Raw genomic sequence first — 20,739 nt, forward strand, 5'->3', positions numbered from 1 at the left:
CAGGTTCATAGTGTTAATATCAGGTTCATAGTGTTAATATCAGGTTCATAGTGTTAATATCAGGTTCATAGTGTTAATATCAGGTTCATAGTGTTAATATCAGGTTCATAGTGTTAATATCAGGTTCATAGTGTTAATATCAGGTTCATAGTGTTAATATCAGGTCCATAGTGTTAATATCAGGTCCATAGTGTTAATATCAGGTCCATAGTGTTAATATCAGGTCCATAGTGTTAATATCAGGTCCATAGTGTTAATATCAGGTTCATAGTGTTAATATCAGGTTCATAGTGTTAATATCAGGTTCATAGTGTTAATATCAGGTCCATAGTGTTAATATCAGGTCCATAGTGTTAATATCAGGTCCATAGTGTTAATATCAGGTCCATAGTGTTAATATCAGGTCCATAGTGTTAATATCAGGTTCATAGTGTTAATATCAGGTTCATAGTGTTAATATCAGGTTCATAGTGTTAATATCAGGTTCATAGTGTTAATATCAGGTTCATAGTGTTAATATCAGGTTCATAGTGTTAATATCAGGTTCATAGTGTTAATATCAGGTTCATAGTGTTAATATCAGGTTCATAGTGTTAATATCAGGTTCATAGTGTTAATATCAGGTTCATAGTGTTAATATCAGGTTCATAGTGTTAATATCAGGTTCATAGTGTTAATATCAGGTCCATAGTGTTAATATCAGGTCCATAGTGTTAATATCAGGTCCATAGTGTTAATATCAGGTCCATAGTGTTAATATCAGGTCCATAGTGTTAATATCAGGTCCATAGTGTTAATATCAGGTCCATAGTGTTAATATCAGGTTCATAGTGTTAATATCAGGTTCATAGTGTTAATATCAGGTTCATAGTGTTAATATCAGGTTCATAGTGTTAATATCAGGTTCATAGTGTTAATATCAGGTCCATAGTGTTAATATCAGGTCCATAGTGTTAATATCAGGTCCATAGTGTTAATATCAGGTCCATAGTGTTAATATCAGGTCCATAGTGTTAATATCAGGTCCATAGTGTTAATATCAGGTCCATAGTGTTAATATCAGGTTCATAGTGTTAATATCAGGTTCATAGTGTTAATATCAGGTTCATAGTGTTAATATCAGGTTCATAGTGTTAATATCAGGTTCATAGTGTTAATATCAGGTTCATAGTGTTAATATCAGGTTCATAGTGTTAATATCAGGTCCATAGTGTTAATATCAGGTCCATAGTGTTAATATCAGGTCCATAGTGTTAATATCAGGTTCATAGTGTTAATATCAGGTTCATAGTGTTAATATCAGGTTCATAGTGTTAATATCAGGTTCATAGTGTTAATATCAGGTTCATAGTGTTAATATCAGGTTCATAGTGTTATCAGGTTCATAGTGTTATCAGGTTCATAGTGTTATCAGGTTCATAGTGTTATCAGGTTCATAGTGTTATCAGGTTCATAGTGTTATCAGGTTCATAGTGTTATCAGGTTCATAGTGTTAATATCAGGTTCATAGTGTTAATATCAGGTTCATAGTGTTAATATCAGGTTCATAGTGTTAATATCAGGTTCAGAGTGTTAATATCAGGTTCAGAGTGTTAATATCAGGTTCAGAGTGTTAATATCAGGTTCAGAGTGTTAATATCAGGTTCATAGTGTTAATATCAGGTTCATAGTGTTAATATCAGGTTCATAGTGTTAATATTAGGTTCATAGTGTTAATATCAGGTTCATAGTGTTGTTATCAGGTTCATAGTGTTGTTATCAGGTTCATAGTGTTAATATCAGGTTCATAGTGTTAATATCAGGTCCATAGTGTTAATATCAGGTCCATAGTGTTAATATCAGGTCCATAGTGTTAATATCAGGTTCATAGTGTTAATATCAGGTTCATAGTGTTAATATCAGGTTCATAGTGTTAATATCAGGTTCATAGTGTTAATATCAGGTTCATAGTGTTAATATCAGGTTCATAGTGTTATCAGGTCCATAGTGTTATCAAGTTAATGTCTATAGAGGTTGCCTAACATCCAGAATGACTCTGATATCTACAGTTCTACGTCCATGAAGATAGCTGCCTAATGACTGCTTCAAAGATCCCAACCGTCAGAGGAAAACATTCTGGAATATTCTCTCCGTCCATGTGGTCGTTAATTAGTTCCGTGTGATCGTCTATGTTGCAATAGAAATCACATGTGTGAGTGAAGCTCGTGTGAATCAAAGGCAGCGCTGTGCAGTGTTGGGCCAAAGGACACAACACATTGAGAGAGAGAGAGCAGAGTTCCTCTCCCACCCAGAGGCCTCTTTGGCCCCCAGCTCCATGGCTTCCCTCCACCACAGTACAGTACCCCTTGGATATAAAAAATGACAAGGCACGGAAAGAATGCAAACAGAAGCTCCTCATAGACAATCTAGAGACACTTTGCTGACTGCTACAAAAATGGGAACGTAATCAAATTCATCTTCCACACAGACCCTCCCTGGACATGGCACACAGCTATAAGAACACACTCCCACCTGTATTGGCGGAGGGTGGACAATCAGAATAGTGTAAAACTGTAACGGCTGTTGGAAGGACAGGACCAAGGTGCAGCGTGGTACGTGTCCATATTTAATGAACACTAAAATAACAAAGAGAACGACCGAAACAGTTCTGGCTGGTGCAGACGCACAACAGAAAACAACTACCCACAAAACACTGGTGGGATGAGGCTACCTAAGTATGGTTCTCAATCAGAGACAACGATAGACAGCTGCCTCTGATTGGGAACCACACCCGGCCAAACACATAGAAATATAAAACATAGAACAAAAACATAGAATGCCCACCCCAACCCACGCCCTGACCAAAACAAAATAGAGACATAACAAAGGAGCTAAGGTCAGAACGTGAAGAAAACGAGGACCCTGAGACTGCGACACCTTCTGTCAACCCAACAATGGAACAGTGTTGCAGGGCAGCGTCATGCCTTTCCAAAAGGACTTCCATAGAATCAAAGAGAGAGCAGAGGAACACACAGCCCAGCTAACAGAGGACCACACAGCTAATAGAGGACCACACAGCCCAGCTAACAGAGGAACACACAGCCCAGCTAACAGAGGACCACACAGCCCAGCTAACAGAGGACCACACAGCCCAGCTAACAGAGGACCACACAGCCCAGCTAACAGAGGACCACACAGCCCAGCTAACAGAGGACCACACAGCCCAGCTAACAGAGGACCACACAGCCCAGCTAACAGAGGACCACACAGCCCAGCTAACAGAGGACCACACAGCCCAGCTAACAGAGGACCACACAGCCCAGCTAACAGAGGAACACACAGCCCAGCTAACAGAGGAACACACAGCCCAGCTAACAGAGGAACACACAGCCCAGCTAACAGAGGACCACACAGCCCAGCTAACAGAGGACCACACAGCCCAGCTAACAGAGGAACACACAGCTAACAGAGGAACACACAGCTAACAGAGGAACACACAGCCCAGCTAACAGAGGACCACACAGCTAACAGAGGACCACACAGCCCAGCTAACAGAGGAACACACAGCCCAGCTAACAGAGGACCACACAGCTAACAGAGGAACACACAGCCCAGCTAACAGAGGAACACACAGCTAACAGAGGAACACACAGCCCAGCTAACAAAGGAACACACAGCTCAGCTAACAGAGGAACACACAGCTCAGCTAACAGAGGAACACACAGCTCAGCTAACAGAGGAACACACAGCTCAGCTAACAGAGGAACACACAGCCCAGCTAACAGAGGAACACACAGCCCAGCTAACAGAGGAGCACACAGCCCAGCTAACAGAGGAGCACACAGCCCAGCTAACAGAGGAGCACACAGCCCAGCTAACAGAGGAACACACAGCCCAGCTAACAGAGGAACACACAGCTAACAGAGGAACACACAGCCCAGCTAACAGAGGAACACACAGCCCAGCTAACAGAGGAACACACAGCCCAGCTAACAGAGGAACACACAGCCCAGCTAACAGAGGAACACACAGCTAAGCTAACAGAGGAACACACAGCTCAGCTAACAGAGGAACACACAGCCCAGCTAACAGAGGAACACACAGCTCAGCTAACAGAGGAACACACAGCTCAGCTAACAGAGGAACACACAGCTCAGCTAACAGAGGAACACACAGCCCAGCTAACAGAGGAACACACAGCCCAGCTAACAGAGGAACACACAGCCCAGCTAACAGAGGAGCACACAGCCCAGCTAACAGAGGAGCACACAGCCCAGCTAACAGAGGAACACACAGCCCAGCTAACAGAGGAACACACAGCTAACAGAGGAACACACAGCCCAGCTAACAGAGGAACACACAGCCCAGCTAACAGAGGAACACACAGCCCAGCTAACAGAGGAACACACAGCCCAGCTAACAGAGGAACACACAGCTAAGCTAACAGAGGAACACACAGCCCAGCTAACAGCCCTGAATGAGGAGCGTATGCTTCCCCATATCTGTGCCTTGACTCAATCCTCTCTCTGAGCTCTACGGACAATTCCTTCGACCTCATGGCTTGGTTTTTGCTCTGACATGCACTGTCAACTGTGGGACCTTATATAGACAGGTGTGTACCGTTCCAAATCATGTCCAAATCAATTGAATTTACCACAGGTGGAGTCCAATCAAGTTGTAGAAACATCTCAAGGATGATCAATGGAAACAGGATGCACCTGAACTTTAAGTCTCATAGCGAAGGGTCTGAATACTTATGGAAATAAAGTATTTCTGTTTAAAAAAGAAAAAGACCAATTCTAACATTTCAACAAAATGGGGTATTATGGGGTATTGTGTGTAGATTGATGAGGATTTTTTTTTATTTAATCCATTTTAGAATAAGGCTGTAAAGTAACAAATTATGGAAAAAGTCAAGGGGTCTGAATACTTTCCGAATGCACAGATTCTGTCAGATCTGGGCCGTAAATCTTAGTTTGACAAAGACATGGTGTTCCAAAAATGGTCCAGTTGCCAGGACAACAAATACAAATTCCATCTAGACACCGTTTCCCTAGAGCACAAAAAACTATACATACCTCGGCCTAAACATCAGCGCCACAGGTAACTTCCACAAAGCTGTGAACGAACTGAGAAAAAAGGCAAGAAAGGCCTTCTACGCCATCAAAAGGAACATAAAATGTGACATACCAATTAGGATCTGGCTAAAAATACTTGAATCAGTTATAGAACCCATTGCCCTTTATGGTTGTGAGGTCTGGGGTCCGCTCACCAACCAAGATTTCACAAAATGGGACAAACACCAAATTGAGACTCTGCATGCAGAATTCTGCAAAAATATCCTCCGTGTACAACGTAGAATACCAAATAATGCATGCAGAGCAGAATTAGGCCGATACCCACTAATTATCAAAATCCAGAAAAGAGCCGTTAAATTCTACAACCACCTAAAAGGAAGTGATTCCCAAACCTTCCATAACAAAGCCATCACCTACAGAGAGATGAACCTGGAGAAGAGTCCCCTAAGCAAGCTGGTCCTGGGGCTCTGTTCACAAACACAAACACAAACACACCCCACAGAGCCCCAGGACAACAGCACAATTAGACCCAACCAAATCATGAGAAAACAAAAAGATAATTACTTGACACATTGGAAAGAATTAACAAAACAACAGAGCAAACTAGAATGTTATTTGGCCCTAAACAGAGAGTACACAGTGCCAGAATACTTGACCACTGTGACTGACCCAAACTTAAGGAAAGCTTTGACTATGTACAGACTCAGTGAGCATAGCCTTGCTATTGAGAAAGGCCGCCGTAGGCAGACATGGCTCTCAAGAGAAGACAGGCTATGTGCACACTGCCCACAAAATGAGGTGGAAACTGAGCTGCACTTCCTAACCTCCTGCCCAATGTATGACCATATTAGAGAGACATATTTCCCTCAGATTACACAGATCCACAAAGAATTCGAAAACAAACCAGATTTTGATAAACTCTCATCTACTGGGTGAAATTCCACAGTGTGCCATCACAGCAGCAAGATGTGTGACCTGTTGCCACAAGAAAAGGGCAACCAGTGAAAAACAAACACCATTGTAAATACAACCCATATTTATGCTTATTTATTTTAACTTGTGTGCTTTAACCATTTGTACATTGTTACAACACTGTATATATTTAATATGACACTCGTAATGTCTTTATTGTTTTGGAACTTCTGTATGTGTAATGTTTACTGTTAATTCGTTTTGTTTGTTTCACTTTTGTGTATTGCCTACCTCATTTGCTTTGGCAATGTTAACACATGTTTCCCATGCCAATAAAGCCCCTTGAACTGAATTGAATTGAGAGAGAGAGAGAGAGAGGCCGAGAGAGAGAGAGAGAGAGACAGAGAGAGAGTGTTAAGGGAGGACAGAGTGAGACCTAAATCCAGCCCTGTTTCAGGCCTCCATCACTATTGTCAGCAGGATCAGTAGTACTGGGTGTGTTTCAGTAGGGGAGGTGTCATTGTGTATATCCTACTGCCCCATTCAACCAGGTCATAGTTATAGTAGTGGGAATGTATCCTAACTGACTGGGATCACCTGTGTGATGTAGATCAGGTGTACGTCTGGTTGTCAGACGTCATTATGTGTGTGTGTGTATCCTAACTGACTGGGATCACCTGTGTGATGTAGATCAGGTGTACGTCTGGTTGTCAGACGTCATCATGTGTGTGTCCGTTTCACAGTGGATTATAAAGTTTCATTCTGTATATATATTATATATATTTTATTTTATTTTATATGCTCTTCTTGAGTTCAGTGTGTTGTACAATAAAACTATTTTTCTCTATTCCGTTCTCAGAAGACTGACTCATCCGATGAAGAGTCGCTCCACATCGACACAGAAGTCAAGCCGGAGTTCAAGCGGGAGGTGAAAGGTCGTAACTTGAAGGTAAAGAAGAAGGCGGGAAGCACGGCGGGCATCCTGGACCTGCTACAGGCCAGCAAAGCAGTGGGCGGCATCGACTACAGCGTCAACAGGTACACCATTTTTGTTTTTACCTTCATTTAACAAGCCAGAACAAATTTTTATTTACGGCACACCAAAAGGAAAAAGGCCTCCTGCGAGGACGGGAGCTGGGATCGAAAATACAAAATAAAATAAAAAATATAGGACAAAACACACATCACGACAAGAGAGAAATGTTGTCATGTTATCCAGAGCGTTGGTGACTGCAACTGTGCTGCTGGCAACTATTTACTTACACTTTTTTGACAATGTTTACTGACACCGGCCATATTCAACGGGTGTTGAGCTTTCGTACATTCGTCAGTTATTCTGCGCTCTGGCACACTCAGACGAGAGTGCTCTGAAATCGTAGTAGATAGCCAGAGCGAATTTACCAGCTACGTCTATCAACAGGTGTCGCAGTGACATCATGAACATTATATTGAAATGGTTACTTGCATAGTGGAGTCTTTTGTTTAGACTTGTAGCTAGCTAAACAATGAACCATAATCCTGACTCATGACGTTACTAACCTGCATGAATCTACAGGTAACTAACCAACCAGGTTAAATGTTAGCTAGCTAATATTAGGATATAACTAGCAATGCAAATGGCTCTCAGATACGAATAATATTACTACACAGATCATACACATAATGTTAAGTAGCGAGCCAGCCAGCTAACTTTGGCTAGCCAACAGTATGCTTTAACTTGAAATGAAAATGACGTTCTGACAAAATTAGAAATGTGTAATATCTGAAGCTAGCTAGACTCTCTTACCCGTCTACATGGATGAACGCTTCTCCCACTGTCACAGATGCCATGGTTGCCCTTAGTTTGAAGATGTAATCCGGAGACATGGTTGCCCTTAGTTTGAAGATGTAATCCGGAGACATGGTTGCCCTTAGTTTGAAGATGTAATCCGGAGACATGGTTGCCCTTAGTTTGAAGATGTAATCCGGAGACATGGTTGCCCTTAGTTTGAAGATGTAATCCGGAGACATGGTTGCCCTTAGTTTGAAGATGTAATCCGGAGACATGGTTGCCCTTAGTTTGAAGATGTAATCCGGAGACATGGTTGCCCTTAGTTTGAAGATGTAATCCGGAGACATGGTTGCCCTTAGTTTGAAGATGTAATCCGGAGACATGGTTGCCCTTAGTTTGAAGATGTAATCCGGAGACAGGTGTTTTACACAACAGCCTTCTCTGTGTGTTCTCTTTTTTGACTCAATCAAACAGCAGAATTTTCTCCATCTCATACTCTAATTCCACTGATTTCAAAACTCGGTCCTCCAGGAAGTAGAAAGCAACACTGATGCAGTTCTACTACTTGATATCTTTCAAAAACTCCACATTAGAAAGGATTACCTGGACATACTGACCAACTCAAATAGACAGAAGCGTGCTACATGGCAGACCAGTACAGCAACTGCTCGGAATCCAACCGTAAGGTGCTACAGAGGGTAGTGCGTACAGCCCAGTACATCACTGGGGCCAAGCTTCCTGACATCCAGGACCTATATACCAGGCGGTGTCAGAGGAAGGCCCAAAAAATTGTCAAAGACTCCAATCACCAATGTGTCAAGTGATTGTTTGTTTTCTCATGATTTGGTTGGGTCTAATTGTGTTGCTGTCCTGGGGCTCTGTGGGGTGTGTTTGTGAACAGAGCCCCAGGACCAGCTTGCTTAGGGGACTCTTCTCCAGGTTCATCTCTCTGTAGGTGATGGCTCTGTGGGGTCTGTTTGTGAACAGAGCCCCAGGACCAGCTTGCTTAGGGGACTCTTCTCCAGGTTCATCTCTCTGTAGGTGATGGCTTTGTTATGGAAGGTTGCTCTGCATGCAATATTTGGTGTTTTACATTGTACACAGATTATATTTTTGCAGAATGCATGCAGTCTCAATTAGAATTTTGTGAATTTTTGGTTGATGAGCGGACCCCAGACCTCACAACCATAAAGGGCAATGGGTTCTATAACTTATTCTCTCTCTCTCTCTCTCTCTCTCTCTCTCTCTCAATCAGTCTCTCTCTCTCAATCAGTCTCTCTCTCTCGATCAGTCTCTCTCTCTCGATCAGTCTCTCTCTCTCGATCAGTCTCTCTCTCTCGATCAGTCTCTCTCTCGATCAGTCTCTCTCTCGATCAGTCTCTCTCTCCGGCGGGTACATCTTCCAGCAGTGTAATGTGTTATTGTGTTGTGTTATTTCTTATTGACGTACTTACAGTCAGCCACCTGCATCTCCCAGCACACAGGAGGCCATTCAGGGGATGTTGTCTATGGCAAACCTGTCCTCCGGGGCTACCGCTGGGGCCGCAGCCATCTCCTCCGACACCCCTGGGGCCTGGGGCTGCGACCGGCCCGGCAGAAACCACTCCAACACCACCACCGCTGGACGGAAGGGAGGAGCAGCAAGCGGAGCGGGAGGAGGAGTAAGTAAGCGGCCGGCCAAACGACTCCCCAAGAAGACGAAGAAGAGCAGCAGCATCGACAGTGCCGAGTTCGATGATGATCAGGATCACATGGACGCCTGCTTCAAGGACTCCGATTATGGTAACTAGAGATATCTAGTAGAGTTTCCACTAGAGTCATCTACTACAGATATAGTAAAGTTTCCAGTAGACATATGATACATGTTCTACTACAGATATAGTAGAGTTTCCTCTAGAGATATAGTAGTGTTTCCTCTAGAGATATAGTAGAGTTTCCTCTAGAGATATAGTAGGGTTTCCTCTAGAGATATAGTAGAGTTTCCACTAGAGATATAGTAGAGTTTCCACTAGAGATATAGTAGAGTTTCCTCTAGAGATATAGTAGTGTTTCCACTAGAGATATAGTAGAGTTTCCTCTAGAGATATAGTAGAGTTTCCACTAGAGATATAGTAGAGTTTCCTCTAGAGATATAGTAGAGTTTCCACTAGAGATATAGTAGAGTTTCCACTAGAGATATAGTAGTGTTTCCACTAGAGATATAGTAGAGTTTCCTCTAGAGATATAGTAGAGTTTCCTCTAGAGATATAGTAGAGTTTCCACTAGAGATATAGTAGTGTTTCCACTAGAGATATAGTAGAGTTTCCTCTAGAGATATAGTAGAGTTTCCACTAGAGATATAGTAGTGTTTCCTCTAGAGATATAGTAGTGTTTCCTCTAGAGATATAGTAGTGTTTCCTCTAGAGATATAGTAGGGTTTCCTCTAGAGATATAGTAGACTTCCACTAGAGATATAGTAGAGTTTCCACTAGAGATATAGTAGACTTCCACTAGAGATATGATACATGTTCCACTAGAGATATAGTAGTGTTTCCTCTAGAGATATAGTAGTGTTTCCTCTAGAGATATAGTAGTGTTTCCACTAGAGATATAGTAGTGTTTCCACTAGAGATATAGTAGAGTTTCCTCTAGAGATATAGTAGAGTTTCCTCTAGAGATATAGTAGTGTTTCCACTAGAGATATAGTAGTGTTTCCACTAGAGATATAGTAGAGTTTCCTCTAGAGATATAGTAGACTTCCACTAGAGATATAGTAGAGTTTCCTCTAGAGATATAGTAGACTTCCACTAGAGATATGATACATGTTCCACTAGAGATATGATACATGTTCCATTAGAGATATGATACATGTTCCACTAGAGATATGATACATGTTCCACTAGAGATATGATACATGTTCCATTAGAGATATGATACATGTTCCATTAGAGATATGATACATGTTCCACTAGAGATATGATACATGTTCCATTAGAGATATGATACATGTTCCACTAGAGATATGATACATGTTCCATTAGAGATATGATACATGTTCCATTAGAGATATGATACATGTTCCATTAGAGATATGATACATGTTCCATTAGAGATATGATACATGTTCCACTAGAGATATGATACATGTTCCATTAGAGATATGATACATGTTCCACTAGAGATATGATACATGTTCCATTAGAGATATGATACATGTTCCATTAGAGATATGAAACATGTTCCACTAGAGATATGATACATGTTCCACTAGAGATATGATACATGTTCCATTAGAGATATGATACATGTTCCACTAGAGATATGATACATGTTCCATTAGAGATATGATACATGTTCCATTAGAGATATGATACATGTTCCACTAGAGATATGATACATGTTCCACTAGAGATATGATAGATGTTCCACTAGAGATATGATACATGTTCCACTAGAGATATGATACATGTTCCATTAGAGATATGATACATGTTCCACTAGAGATATGATACATGTTCCACTAGAGATATGATACATGTTCCACTAGAGATATGATACATGTTCCACTAGAGATATGATACATGTTCCACTAGAGATATGACACATGTTCCACTAGAGATATGATACATGTTCCACTAGAGATATGACACATGTTCCACTAGAGATATGATACATGTTCCACTAGAGATATGATACATGTTCCATTAGAGATATGATACATGTTCCATTAGAGATAGGATACATGTTCCACTAGAGATATGATAGATGTTCTACTACAGATACAACAGATGTTCCTCTGACTAACTGATGGCTGTCAGTTCTAGAGACAGGGTCCATGAGAGTAGGTCTTTAGCTTTGTTCTTAGCGGAGACAGTGGTTCTACAGCCTGTGTTTACAGTGTCCTGTACCCTTCTCTCTACTCTGCTCTGCTAGGGGGAGAGAGGTATGGATGGAAGAAGGGAGGATGCAGCTGGAGAGAGAGGGGGAGAGAAAGCATATTAATGGAGGGGGAACCAAATACTGCAGCAATGCACATCATCTTCATCAACACATGGAGCAATTAGATTGGCTGGCCTCCGAAATGTGTCATCGCTCAATAGAAATATGCCACTTTCAGGAATGTTACTTTTTAGAAGATTGGGGAGAGAGTGAATAAAATAGGTTGTGATTGAAGGAGCTGTGGAAGAAGACAGTGTTGAGCTGTGGAAGACGACAGTGTAGAGCTGTGGAAGAAGACAGTGTTGAGCTGTGGAAGACGACAGTGTAGAGCTGTGGAAGAAGACAGTGTTGAGCTGTGGAAGACGACAGTGTAGAGCTGTGGAAGACGACAGTGTAGAGCTGTGGAAGAAGACAGTGTTGAGCTGTGGAAGAAGACAGTGTTGAGCTGTGGAAGAAGACAGTGTTGAGCTGTGGAAGAAGACAGTGTTGAGCTGTGGATCATGACGAGCTGTGGAAGAAGCCCGTGTAGAGCTGTGGAAGAAGCCCGTGTTGAGCTGTGGAAGAAGACCGTGTTGAGCTGTGGAAGAAGACCGTGTTGAGCTGTGGAAGAAGACCGTGTTGAGCTGTGGAAGAAGACCGTGTTGAGCTGTGGAAGAAGACAGTGTTGAGCTGTGGAAGAAGACAGTGTTGAGCTGTGGAAGAAGACAGTGTTGAGCTGTGGAAGAAGACAGTGTTGAGCTGTGGAAGAAGACAGTGTTGAGCTGTGGAAGAAGACCGTGTTGAGCTGTGGAAGAAGACAGTGTTGAGCTGTGGAAGAAGACAGTGTTGAGCTGTGGAAGAAGACAGTGTTGAGCTGTGGAAGAAGACAGTGTTGAGTTGTGGAAGAAGACAGTGTTGAGTTGTGGAAGAAGACAGTGTTGAGCTGTGGAAGAAGACAGTGTTGAGTTGTGGAAGAAGACAGTGTTGAGCTGTGGATCATGACGAGCTGTGGAAGAAGACAGTGTTGAGCTGTGGATCATGACGAGCTGTGGAAGAAGACCGTGTTGAGCTGTGGAAGAAGACAGTGTTGAGCTGTGGATCATGACGAGCTGTGGAAGAAGACAGTGTTGAGCTGTGTAAGAAGACAGTGTTGAGCTGTGTAAGAAGACAGTGTTGAGCTGTGGAAGAAGACAGTGTTGAGCTGTGGAAGAAGACCATGTTGAGCTGTGGAAGAAGACCATGTTGAGCTGTGGAAGAAGACAGTGTTGAGCTGTGGAAGAAGACAGTGTTGAGCTGTGGATCATGACGAGCTGTGGAAGAAGACAGTGTTGAGCTGTGGAAGAAGACAGTGTTGAGCTGTGGAAGAAGACAGTGTTGAGCTGTGGAAGAAGACAGTGTTGAGCTGTGGAAGAAGACAGTGTAGAGCTGTGGAAGAAGACAGTGTTGAGCTGTGGAAGAAGACAGTGTTGAGCTGTGGAAGAAGACAGTGTAGAGCTGTGGAAGAAGACAGTGTTGAGCTGTGGATCATCACGAGCTGTGGAAGAAGACAGTGTAGAGCTGTGGAAGAAGACAGTGTAGAGCTGTGGAAGAAGACAGTGTTGAGCTGTGGAAGAAGACAGTGTTGAGCTGTGGAAGAAGACCGTGTTGAGCTGTGGAAGAAGACCGTGTTGAGCTGTGGAAGAAGACTGTGTTGAGCTGCGGAAGAAGACAGTGTTGAGCTGCGGAAGAAGACAGTGTTGAGCTGTGGAAGAAGACAGTGTTGAGCTGTGGAAGAAGACAGTGTTGAGCTGTGGAAGAAGACAGTGTTGAGTAGTGGAAGAAGACAGTGTTGAGCTGTGGATCATGACGAGCTGTGGAAGAAGACAGTGTTGAGCTGTGGATCATGACGAGCTGTGGAAGAAGACCGTGTTGAGCTGTGGAAGAAGACAGTGTTGAGCTGTGGATCATGACGAGCTGTGGAAGAAGACAGTGTTGAGCTGTGTAAGAAGACAGTGTTGAGCTGTGGAAGAAGACAGTGTTGAGCTGTGGAAGAAGACCATGTTGAGCTGTGGAAGAAGACAGTGTTGAGCTGTGGAAGAAGACAGTGTTGAGCTGTGGATCATGACGAGCTGTGGAAGAAGACAGTGTTGAGCTGTGGAAGAAGACAGTGTTGAGCTGTGGAAGAAGACAGTGTTGAGCTGTGGAAGAAGACAGTGTTGAGCTGTGGAAGAAGACAGTGTTGAGCTGTGGAAGAAGACAGTGTTGAGCTGTGGAAGAAGACAGTGTAGAGCTGTGGAAGAAGACAGTGTTGAGCTGTGGAAGAAGACAGTGTTGAGCTGTGGAAGAAGACAGTGTAGAGCTGTGGAAGAAGACAGTGTTGAGCTGTGGATCATCACGAGCTGTGGAAGAAGACAGTGTAGAGCTGTGGAAGAAGACAGTGTTGAGCTGTGGAAGAAGACAGTGTTGAGCTGTGGAAGAAGACCGTGTTGAGCTGTGGAAGAAGACCGTGTTGAGCTGTGGAAGAAGACCGTGTTGAGCTGCGGAAGAAGACAGTGTTGAGCTGCGGAAGAAGACAGTGTTGAGCTGCGGAAGAAGACAGTGTTGAGCTGCGGAAGAAGACAGTGTTGAGCTGCGGAAGAAGACAGTGTTGAGCTGTGGAAGAAGACAGTGTTGAGCTGTGGATCATATATGATCAGGGATGGAACTTCAGGATTTGTTTACTATCCCGGGTCGAAATTCTGGGCCATGTGATATTTAAAAATATAAAGTGTATCTCGCCGGCGGTCTAGTTCGGCACGTTTTCTACTAGCCTGGTCTGAAAGTACTAGCCTCGAGCTACTAGCCTGGTCTGAAAAGTACTAGCCTCGAGCTACTAGCCTGGTCTGAAAGGACTAGCCTCGAGCTACTAGCCTGGTCTGAAAGGACTAGCCTCGAGCTACTAGCCTGGTCTGAAAGGACTAGCCTCGAGCTACTAGCCTGGTCTGAAAGTACTAGCCTCGAGCTACTAGCCTGGTCTGAAAGTACTAGCCTCGAGCTACTAGCCTGGTCTGAAAGTACTAGCCTCGAGCTACTAGCCTGGTCTGAAAGTACTAGCCTCGAGCTACTAGCCCGGTCTGAAAGTACTAGCCTCGAGCTACTAGCCTGGTCTGAAAGTACTAGCCTCGAGCTACTAGCCTGGTCTGAAAGTACTAGCCTCGAGCTACTAGCCTGGTCTGAAAGGACTAGCCTCGAGCTACTAGCCTGGTCTGAAAAGTACTAGCCTCGAGCTACTAGCCTGGTCTGAAAGGACTAGCCTCGAGCTACTAGCCTGGTCTGAAAGGACTAGCCTCGAGCTACTAGCCTGGTCTGAAAGGACTAGCCTCGAGCTACTAGCCTGGTCTGAAAGGACTAGCCTCGAGCTACTAGCCTGGTCTGAAAAGTACTAGCCTCGAGCTACTAGCCTGGTCTGAAAGGACTAGCCTCGAGCTACTAGCCTGGTACGAAAGGACTAGCCTCGAGCTACTAGCCTGGTCTGAAAGTACTAGCCTCGAGCTACTAGCCCGGTCTGAAAGGACTAGCCTCGAGCTACTAGCCTGGTCTGAAAAGTACTAGCCTCGAGCTACTAGCCCGGTCTGAAAGTACTAGCCTCGAGCTACTAGCCTGGTCTGAAAAGTACTAGCCTCGAGCTAGAAAGGCTAGCTTAATATCCATCCCTGTATATGAGTGTTAACTAACCAGAGGGTGTGTGTCTATTCCAGTTTACCCCTCTCTGGAATCCGAAGAGGATAACCCTGTCTTCAAATCCAGATCCAAGAAGAGGAAAGGCTCAGATACTCCATACAGCCCCACAGGTACACTACACCTGTCACTAATACTGTATAGATGAAAGGTTTAGACACTCTACAGCCCCACAGGTACACTACACCTGTCACTAATACTGTATAGATGAAAGGTTCAGACACTACAGCCCCACAGGTACACTACACCTGTCACTAATACTGTATAGATGAAAGGTTCACTCTACAGCCCCACAGGTACACTACACCTGTCACTAATACTGTATAGATGAAAGGTTTAGACACTCTACAGCCCCACAGGTACACTACACCTGTCACTAATACTGTATAGATGAAAGGTTCACTCTACAGCCCCACAGGTACACTACACCTGTCACTAATACTGTATAGATGAAAGGTTTAGACACTCTACAGCCCCACAGGTACACTACACCTGTCACTAATACTGTATAGATGAAAGGTTTAGACACTCTACAACCCCACAGGTACACTACACCTGTCACTAATACTGTATAGATGAAAGGTTCACTCTACAGCCCCACAGGTACACTACACCTGTCACTAATACTGTATAGATGAAAGGTTCACTCTACAGCCCCACAGGTACACTACACCTGTCACTAATACTGTATAGATGAAAGGTTCACTCTACAGCCCCACAGGTACACTACACCTGTCACTGATACTGTATAGATGAAAGGTTCACTCTACAGCCCCACAGGTACACTACACCTGTCACTAATACTGTATAGATGAAAGGTTCACTCTACAGCCCCACAGGTACACTACACCTGTCACTAATACTGTATAGATGAAAGGTTTAGACACTCTACAGCCCCACAGGTACACTACACCTGTCACTAATACTGTATAGATGAAAGGTTCACTCTACAGCCCCACAGGTACACTACACCTGTCACTAATACTGTATAGATGAAAGGTTCACTCTACAGCCCCACAGGTACACTACACCTGTCACTAATACTGTATAGATGAAAGGTTTAGACACTCTACAGCCCCACAGGTATACTACACCTGTCACTAATACTGTATAGATGAAAGGTTCACTCTACAGCCCCACAGGTACACTACACCTGTCACTAATACTGTATAGATGAAAGGTTCACTCTACAGCCCCACAGGTACACTACACCTGTCACTAATACTGTATAGATGAAAGGTTCACTCTACAGCCCCACAGGTACACTACACCTGTCACTAATACTGTATAGATGAAAGGTTTAGACACTCTACAGCCCCACAGGTATACTACACCTGTCACTAATACTGTATAGATGAAAGGTTTAGACACTACAGCCCCACAGGTACACTACACCTGTCACTAATACTGTATAGATGAAAGGTTCACTCTACAGCCCCACAGGTACACTACACCTGTCACTAATACTGTATAGATGAAAGGTTCACTCTACAGCCCCACAGGTACACTACACCTGTCACTAATACTGTATAGATGAAAGGTTCAGACACTACAGCCCCACAGGTACACTACACCTGTCACTAATACTGTATAGATGAAAGGTTTAGACACTCTACAGCCCCACAGGTACACTACACCTGTCACTAATACTGTATAGATGAAAGGTTCAGACACTCTACAGCCCCACAGGTACACTACACCTGTCACTAATACTGTATAGATGAAAGGTTCAGACACTACAGCCCCACAGGTACACTACACCTGTCACTAATACTGTATAGATGAAAGGTTCACTCTACAGCCCCACAGGTACACTACACCTGTCACTGATACTGTATAGATGAAAGGTTTAGACACTCTACAGCCCCACAGGTACACTACACCTGTCACTAATACTGTATAGATGAAAGGTTCAGACACTACAGCCCCACAGGTACACTACACCTGTCACTGATACTGTATAGATGAAAGGTTTAGACACTCTACAGCCCCACAGGTACACTACACCTGTCACTAATACTGTATAGATGAAAGGTTCACTCTACAACCCCACAGGTACACTACACCTGTCACTAATACTGTATAGATGAAAGGTTCAGACACTCTACAGCCCCACAGGTACACTACACCTGTCACTAATACTGTATAGATGAAAGGTTCACTCTACAGCCCCACAGGTACACTACACCTGTCACTAATACTGTATAGATGAAAGGTTTAGACACTCTACAGCCCCACAGGTACACTACACCTGTCACTAATACTGTATAGATGAAAGGTTCACTCTACAGCCCCACAGGTACACTACACCTGTCACTGATACTGTATAGATGAAAGGTTCACTCTACAGCCCCACAGGTACACTACACCTGTCACTAATACTGTATAGATGAAAGGTTCACTCTACAGCCCCACAGGTACACTACACCTGTCACTAATACTGTATAGATGAAAGGTTTAGACACTCTACAGCCCCACAGGTACACTACACCTGTCACTAATACTGTATAGATGAAAGGTTCACTCTACAGCCCCACAGGTACACTACACCTGTCACTAATACTGTATAGATGAAAGGTTTAGACACTCTACAGCCCCACAGGTATACTACACCTGTCACTAATACTGTATAGATGAAAGGTTCACTCTACAGCCCCACAGGTACACTACACCTGTCACTAATACTGTATAGATGAAAGGTTCACTCTACAGCCCCACAGGTACACTACACCTGTCACTAATACTGTATAGATGAAAGGTTCACTCTACAGCCCCACAGGTACACTACACCTGTCACTAATACTGTATAGATGAAAGGTTTAGACACTCTACAGCCCCACAGGTACACTACACCTGTCACTAATACTGTATAGATGAAAGGTTCACTCTACAGCCCCACAGGTACACTACACCTGTCACTAATACTGTATAGATGAAAGGTTTAGACACTCTACAGCCCCACAGGTACACTACACCTGTCACTAATACTGTATAGATGAAAGGTTTAGACACTCTACAGCCCCACAGGTACACTACACCTGTCACTAATACTGTATAGATGAAAGGTTTAGACACTCTACAACCCCACAGGTACACTACACCTGTCACTAATACTGTATAGATGAAAGGTTCACTCTACAGCCCCACAGGTACACTACACCTGTCACTAATACTGTATAGATGAAAGGTTCACTCTACAGCCCCACAGGTACACTACACCTGTCACTAATACTGTATAGATGAAAGGTTCAGACACTCTACAGCCCCACAGGTACACTACACCTGTCACTAATACTGTATAGATGAAAGGTTTAGACACTCTACAGCCCCACAGGTACACTACACCTGTCACTAATACTGTATAGATGAAAGGTTTAGACACTCTACAACCCCACAGGTACACTACACCTGTCACTAATACTGTATAGATGAAAGGTTCACTCTACAGCCCCACAGGTATACTACACCTGTCACTAATACTGTATAGATGAAAGGTTCACTCTACAGCCCCACAGGTACACTACACCTGTCACTAATACTGTATAGATGAAAGGTTTAGACACTCTACAGCCCCACAGGTATACTACACCTGTCACTAATACTGTATAGATGAAAGGTTCACTCTACAGCCCCACAGGTACACTACACCTGTCACTAATACTGTATAGATGAAAGGTTCACTCTACAGCCCCACAGGTACACTACACCTGTCACTAATACTGTATAGATGAAAGGTTCACTCTACAGCCCCACAGGTACACTACACCTGTCACTAATACTGTATAGATGAAAGGTTCACTCTACAGCCCCACAGGTACACTACACCTGTCACTAATACTGTATAGATGAAAGGTTCAGACACTCTACAGCCCCACAGGTATACTACACCTGTCACTAATACTGTATAGATGAAAGGTTCAGACACTCTACAGCCCCACAGGTATACTACACCTGTCACTAATACTGTATAGATGAAAGGTTTAGACACTCTACAGCCCCACAGGTACACTACACCTGTCACTAATACTGTATAGATGAAAGGTTCACTCTACAGCCCCACAGGTACACTACACCTGTCACTAATACTGTATAGATGAAAGGTTCACTCTACAGCCCCACAGGTACACTACACCTGTCACTAATACTGTATAGATGAAAGGTTTAGACACTCTACAGCCCCACAGGTACACTACACCTGTCACTAATACTGTATAGATGAAAGGTTCACTCTACAGCCCCACAGGTACACTACACCTGTCACTAATACTGTATAGATGAAAGGTTCACTCTACAGCCCCACAGGTACACTACACCTGTCACTAATACTGTATAGATGAAAGGTTTAGACACTCTACAGCCCCACAGGTACACTACACCTGTCACTAATACTGTATAGATGAAAGGTTCACTCTACAGCCCCACAGGTACACTACACCTGTCACTAATACTGTATAGATGAAAGGTTCACTCTACAGCCCCACAGGTACACTACACCTGTCACTAATACTGTATAGATGAAAGGTTCACTCTACAGCCCCACAGGTACACTACACCTGTCACTAATACTGTATAGATGAAAGGTTTAGACACTCTACAGCCCCACAGGTATACTACGCCTGTCACTAATACTGTATAGATGAAAGGTTCACTCTACAGCCCCACAGGTACACTACACCTGTCACTAATACTGTATAGATGAAAGGTTTAGACACTCTACAGCCCCACAGGTACACTACACCTGTCACTAATACTGTATAGATGAAAGGTTCAGACACTCTACAGCCCCACAGGTACACTACACCTGTCACTAATACTGTATAGATGAAAGGTTCACTCTACAGCCCCACAGGTACACTACACCTGTCACTAATACTGTATAGATGAAAGGTTCACTCTACAGCCCCACAGGTACACTACACCTGTCACTAATACTGTATAGATGAAAGGTTTAGACACTCTACAGCCCCACAGGTACACTACACCTGTCACTAATACTGTATAGATGAAAGGTTCACTCTACAGCCCCACAGGTACACTACACCTGTCACTAATACTGTATAGATGAAAGGTTCACTCTACAGCCCCACAGGTACACTACACCTGTCACTAATACTGTATAGATGAAAGGTTTAGACACTCTACAGCCCCACAGGTACACTACACCTGTCACTAATACTGTATAGATGAAAGGTTCACTCTACAGCCCCACAGGTACACTACACCTGTCACTAATACTGTATAGATGAAAGGTTCACTCTACAGCCCCACAGGTACACTACACCTGTCACTAATACTGTATAGATGAAAGGTTTAGACACTCTACAGCCCCACAGGTACACTACACCTGTCACTAATACTGTATAGATGAAAGGTTCAGACACTCTACAGCCCCACAGGTACACTACA

General features: G+C 43.5%; 1 protein-coding gene across 2 annotated transcripts in view; it reads left to right on the forward strand.

The window, feature by feature from the left end:
- The window catches only part of LOC129851352 (lysine-specific demethylase phf2-like), a 163,425-nt gene that overhangs the window by 127,221 nt on the left and 15,465 nt on the right, over positions 1 to 20,739 (forward strand). The window contains exons 17-19 of one of the 2 annotated variants that reach the window (XM_055917828.1): positions 6,829 to 7,007; positions 9,197 to 9,522; positions 15,354 to 15,446. In XM_055917828.1, coding sequence (XP_055773803.1) covers positions 6,829 to 7,007; positions 9,197 to 9,522; positions 15,354 to 15,446 — 598 coding nt within the window. The remainder of the gene's footprint in view (positions 1 to 6,828; positions 7,008 to 9,196; positions 9,523 to 15,353; positions 15,447 to 20,739) is intronic. The other variant, XM_055917829.1, reaches the window with a different exon arrangement.

Source organism: Salvelinus fontinalis, chromosome 3 (assembly GCF_029448725.1).
Source record: "Salvelinus fontinalis isolate EN_2023a chromosome 3, ASM2944872v1, whole genome shotgun sequence".
NCBI classification, from domain to species: Eukaryota; Metazoa; Chordata; class Actinopteri; order Salmoniformes; family Salmonidae; genus Salvelinus; species Salvelinus fontinalis.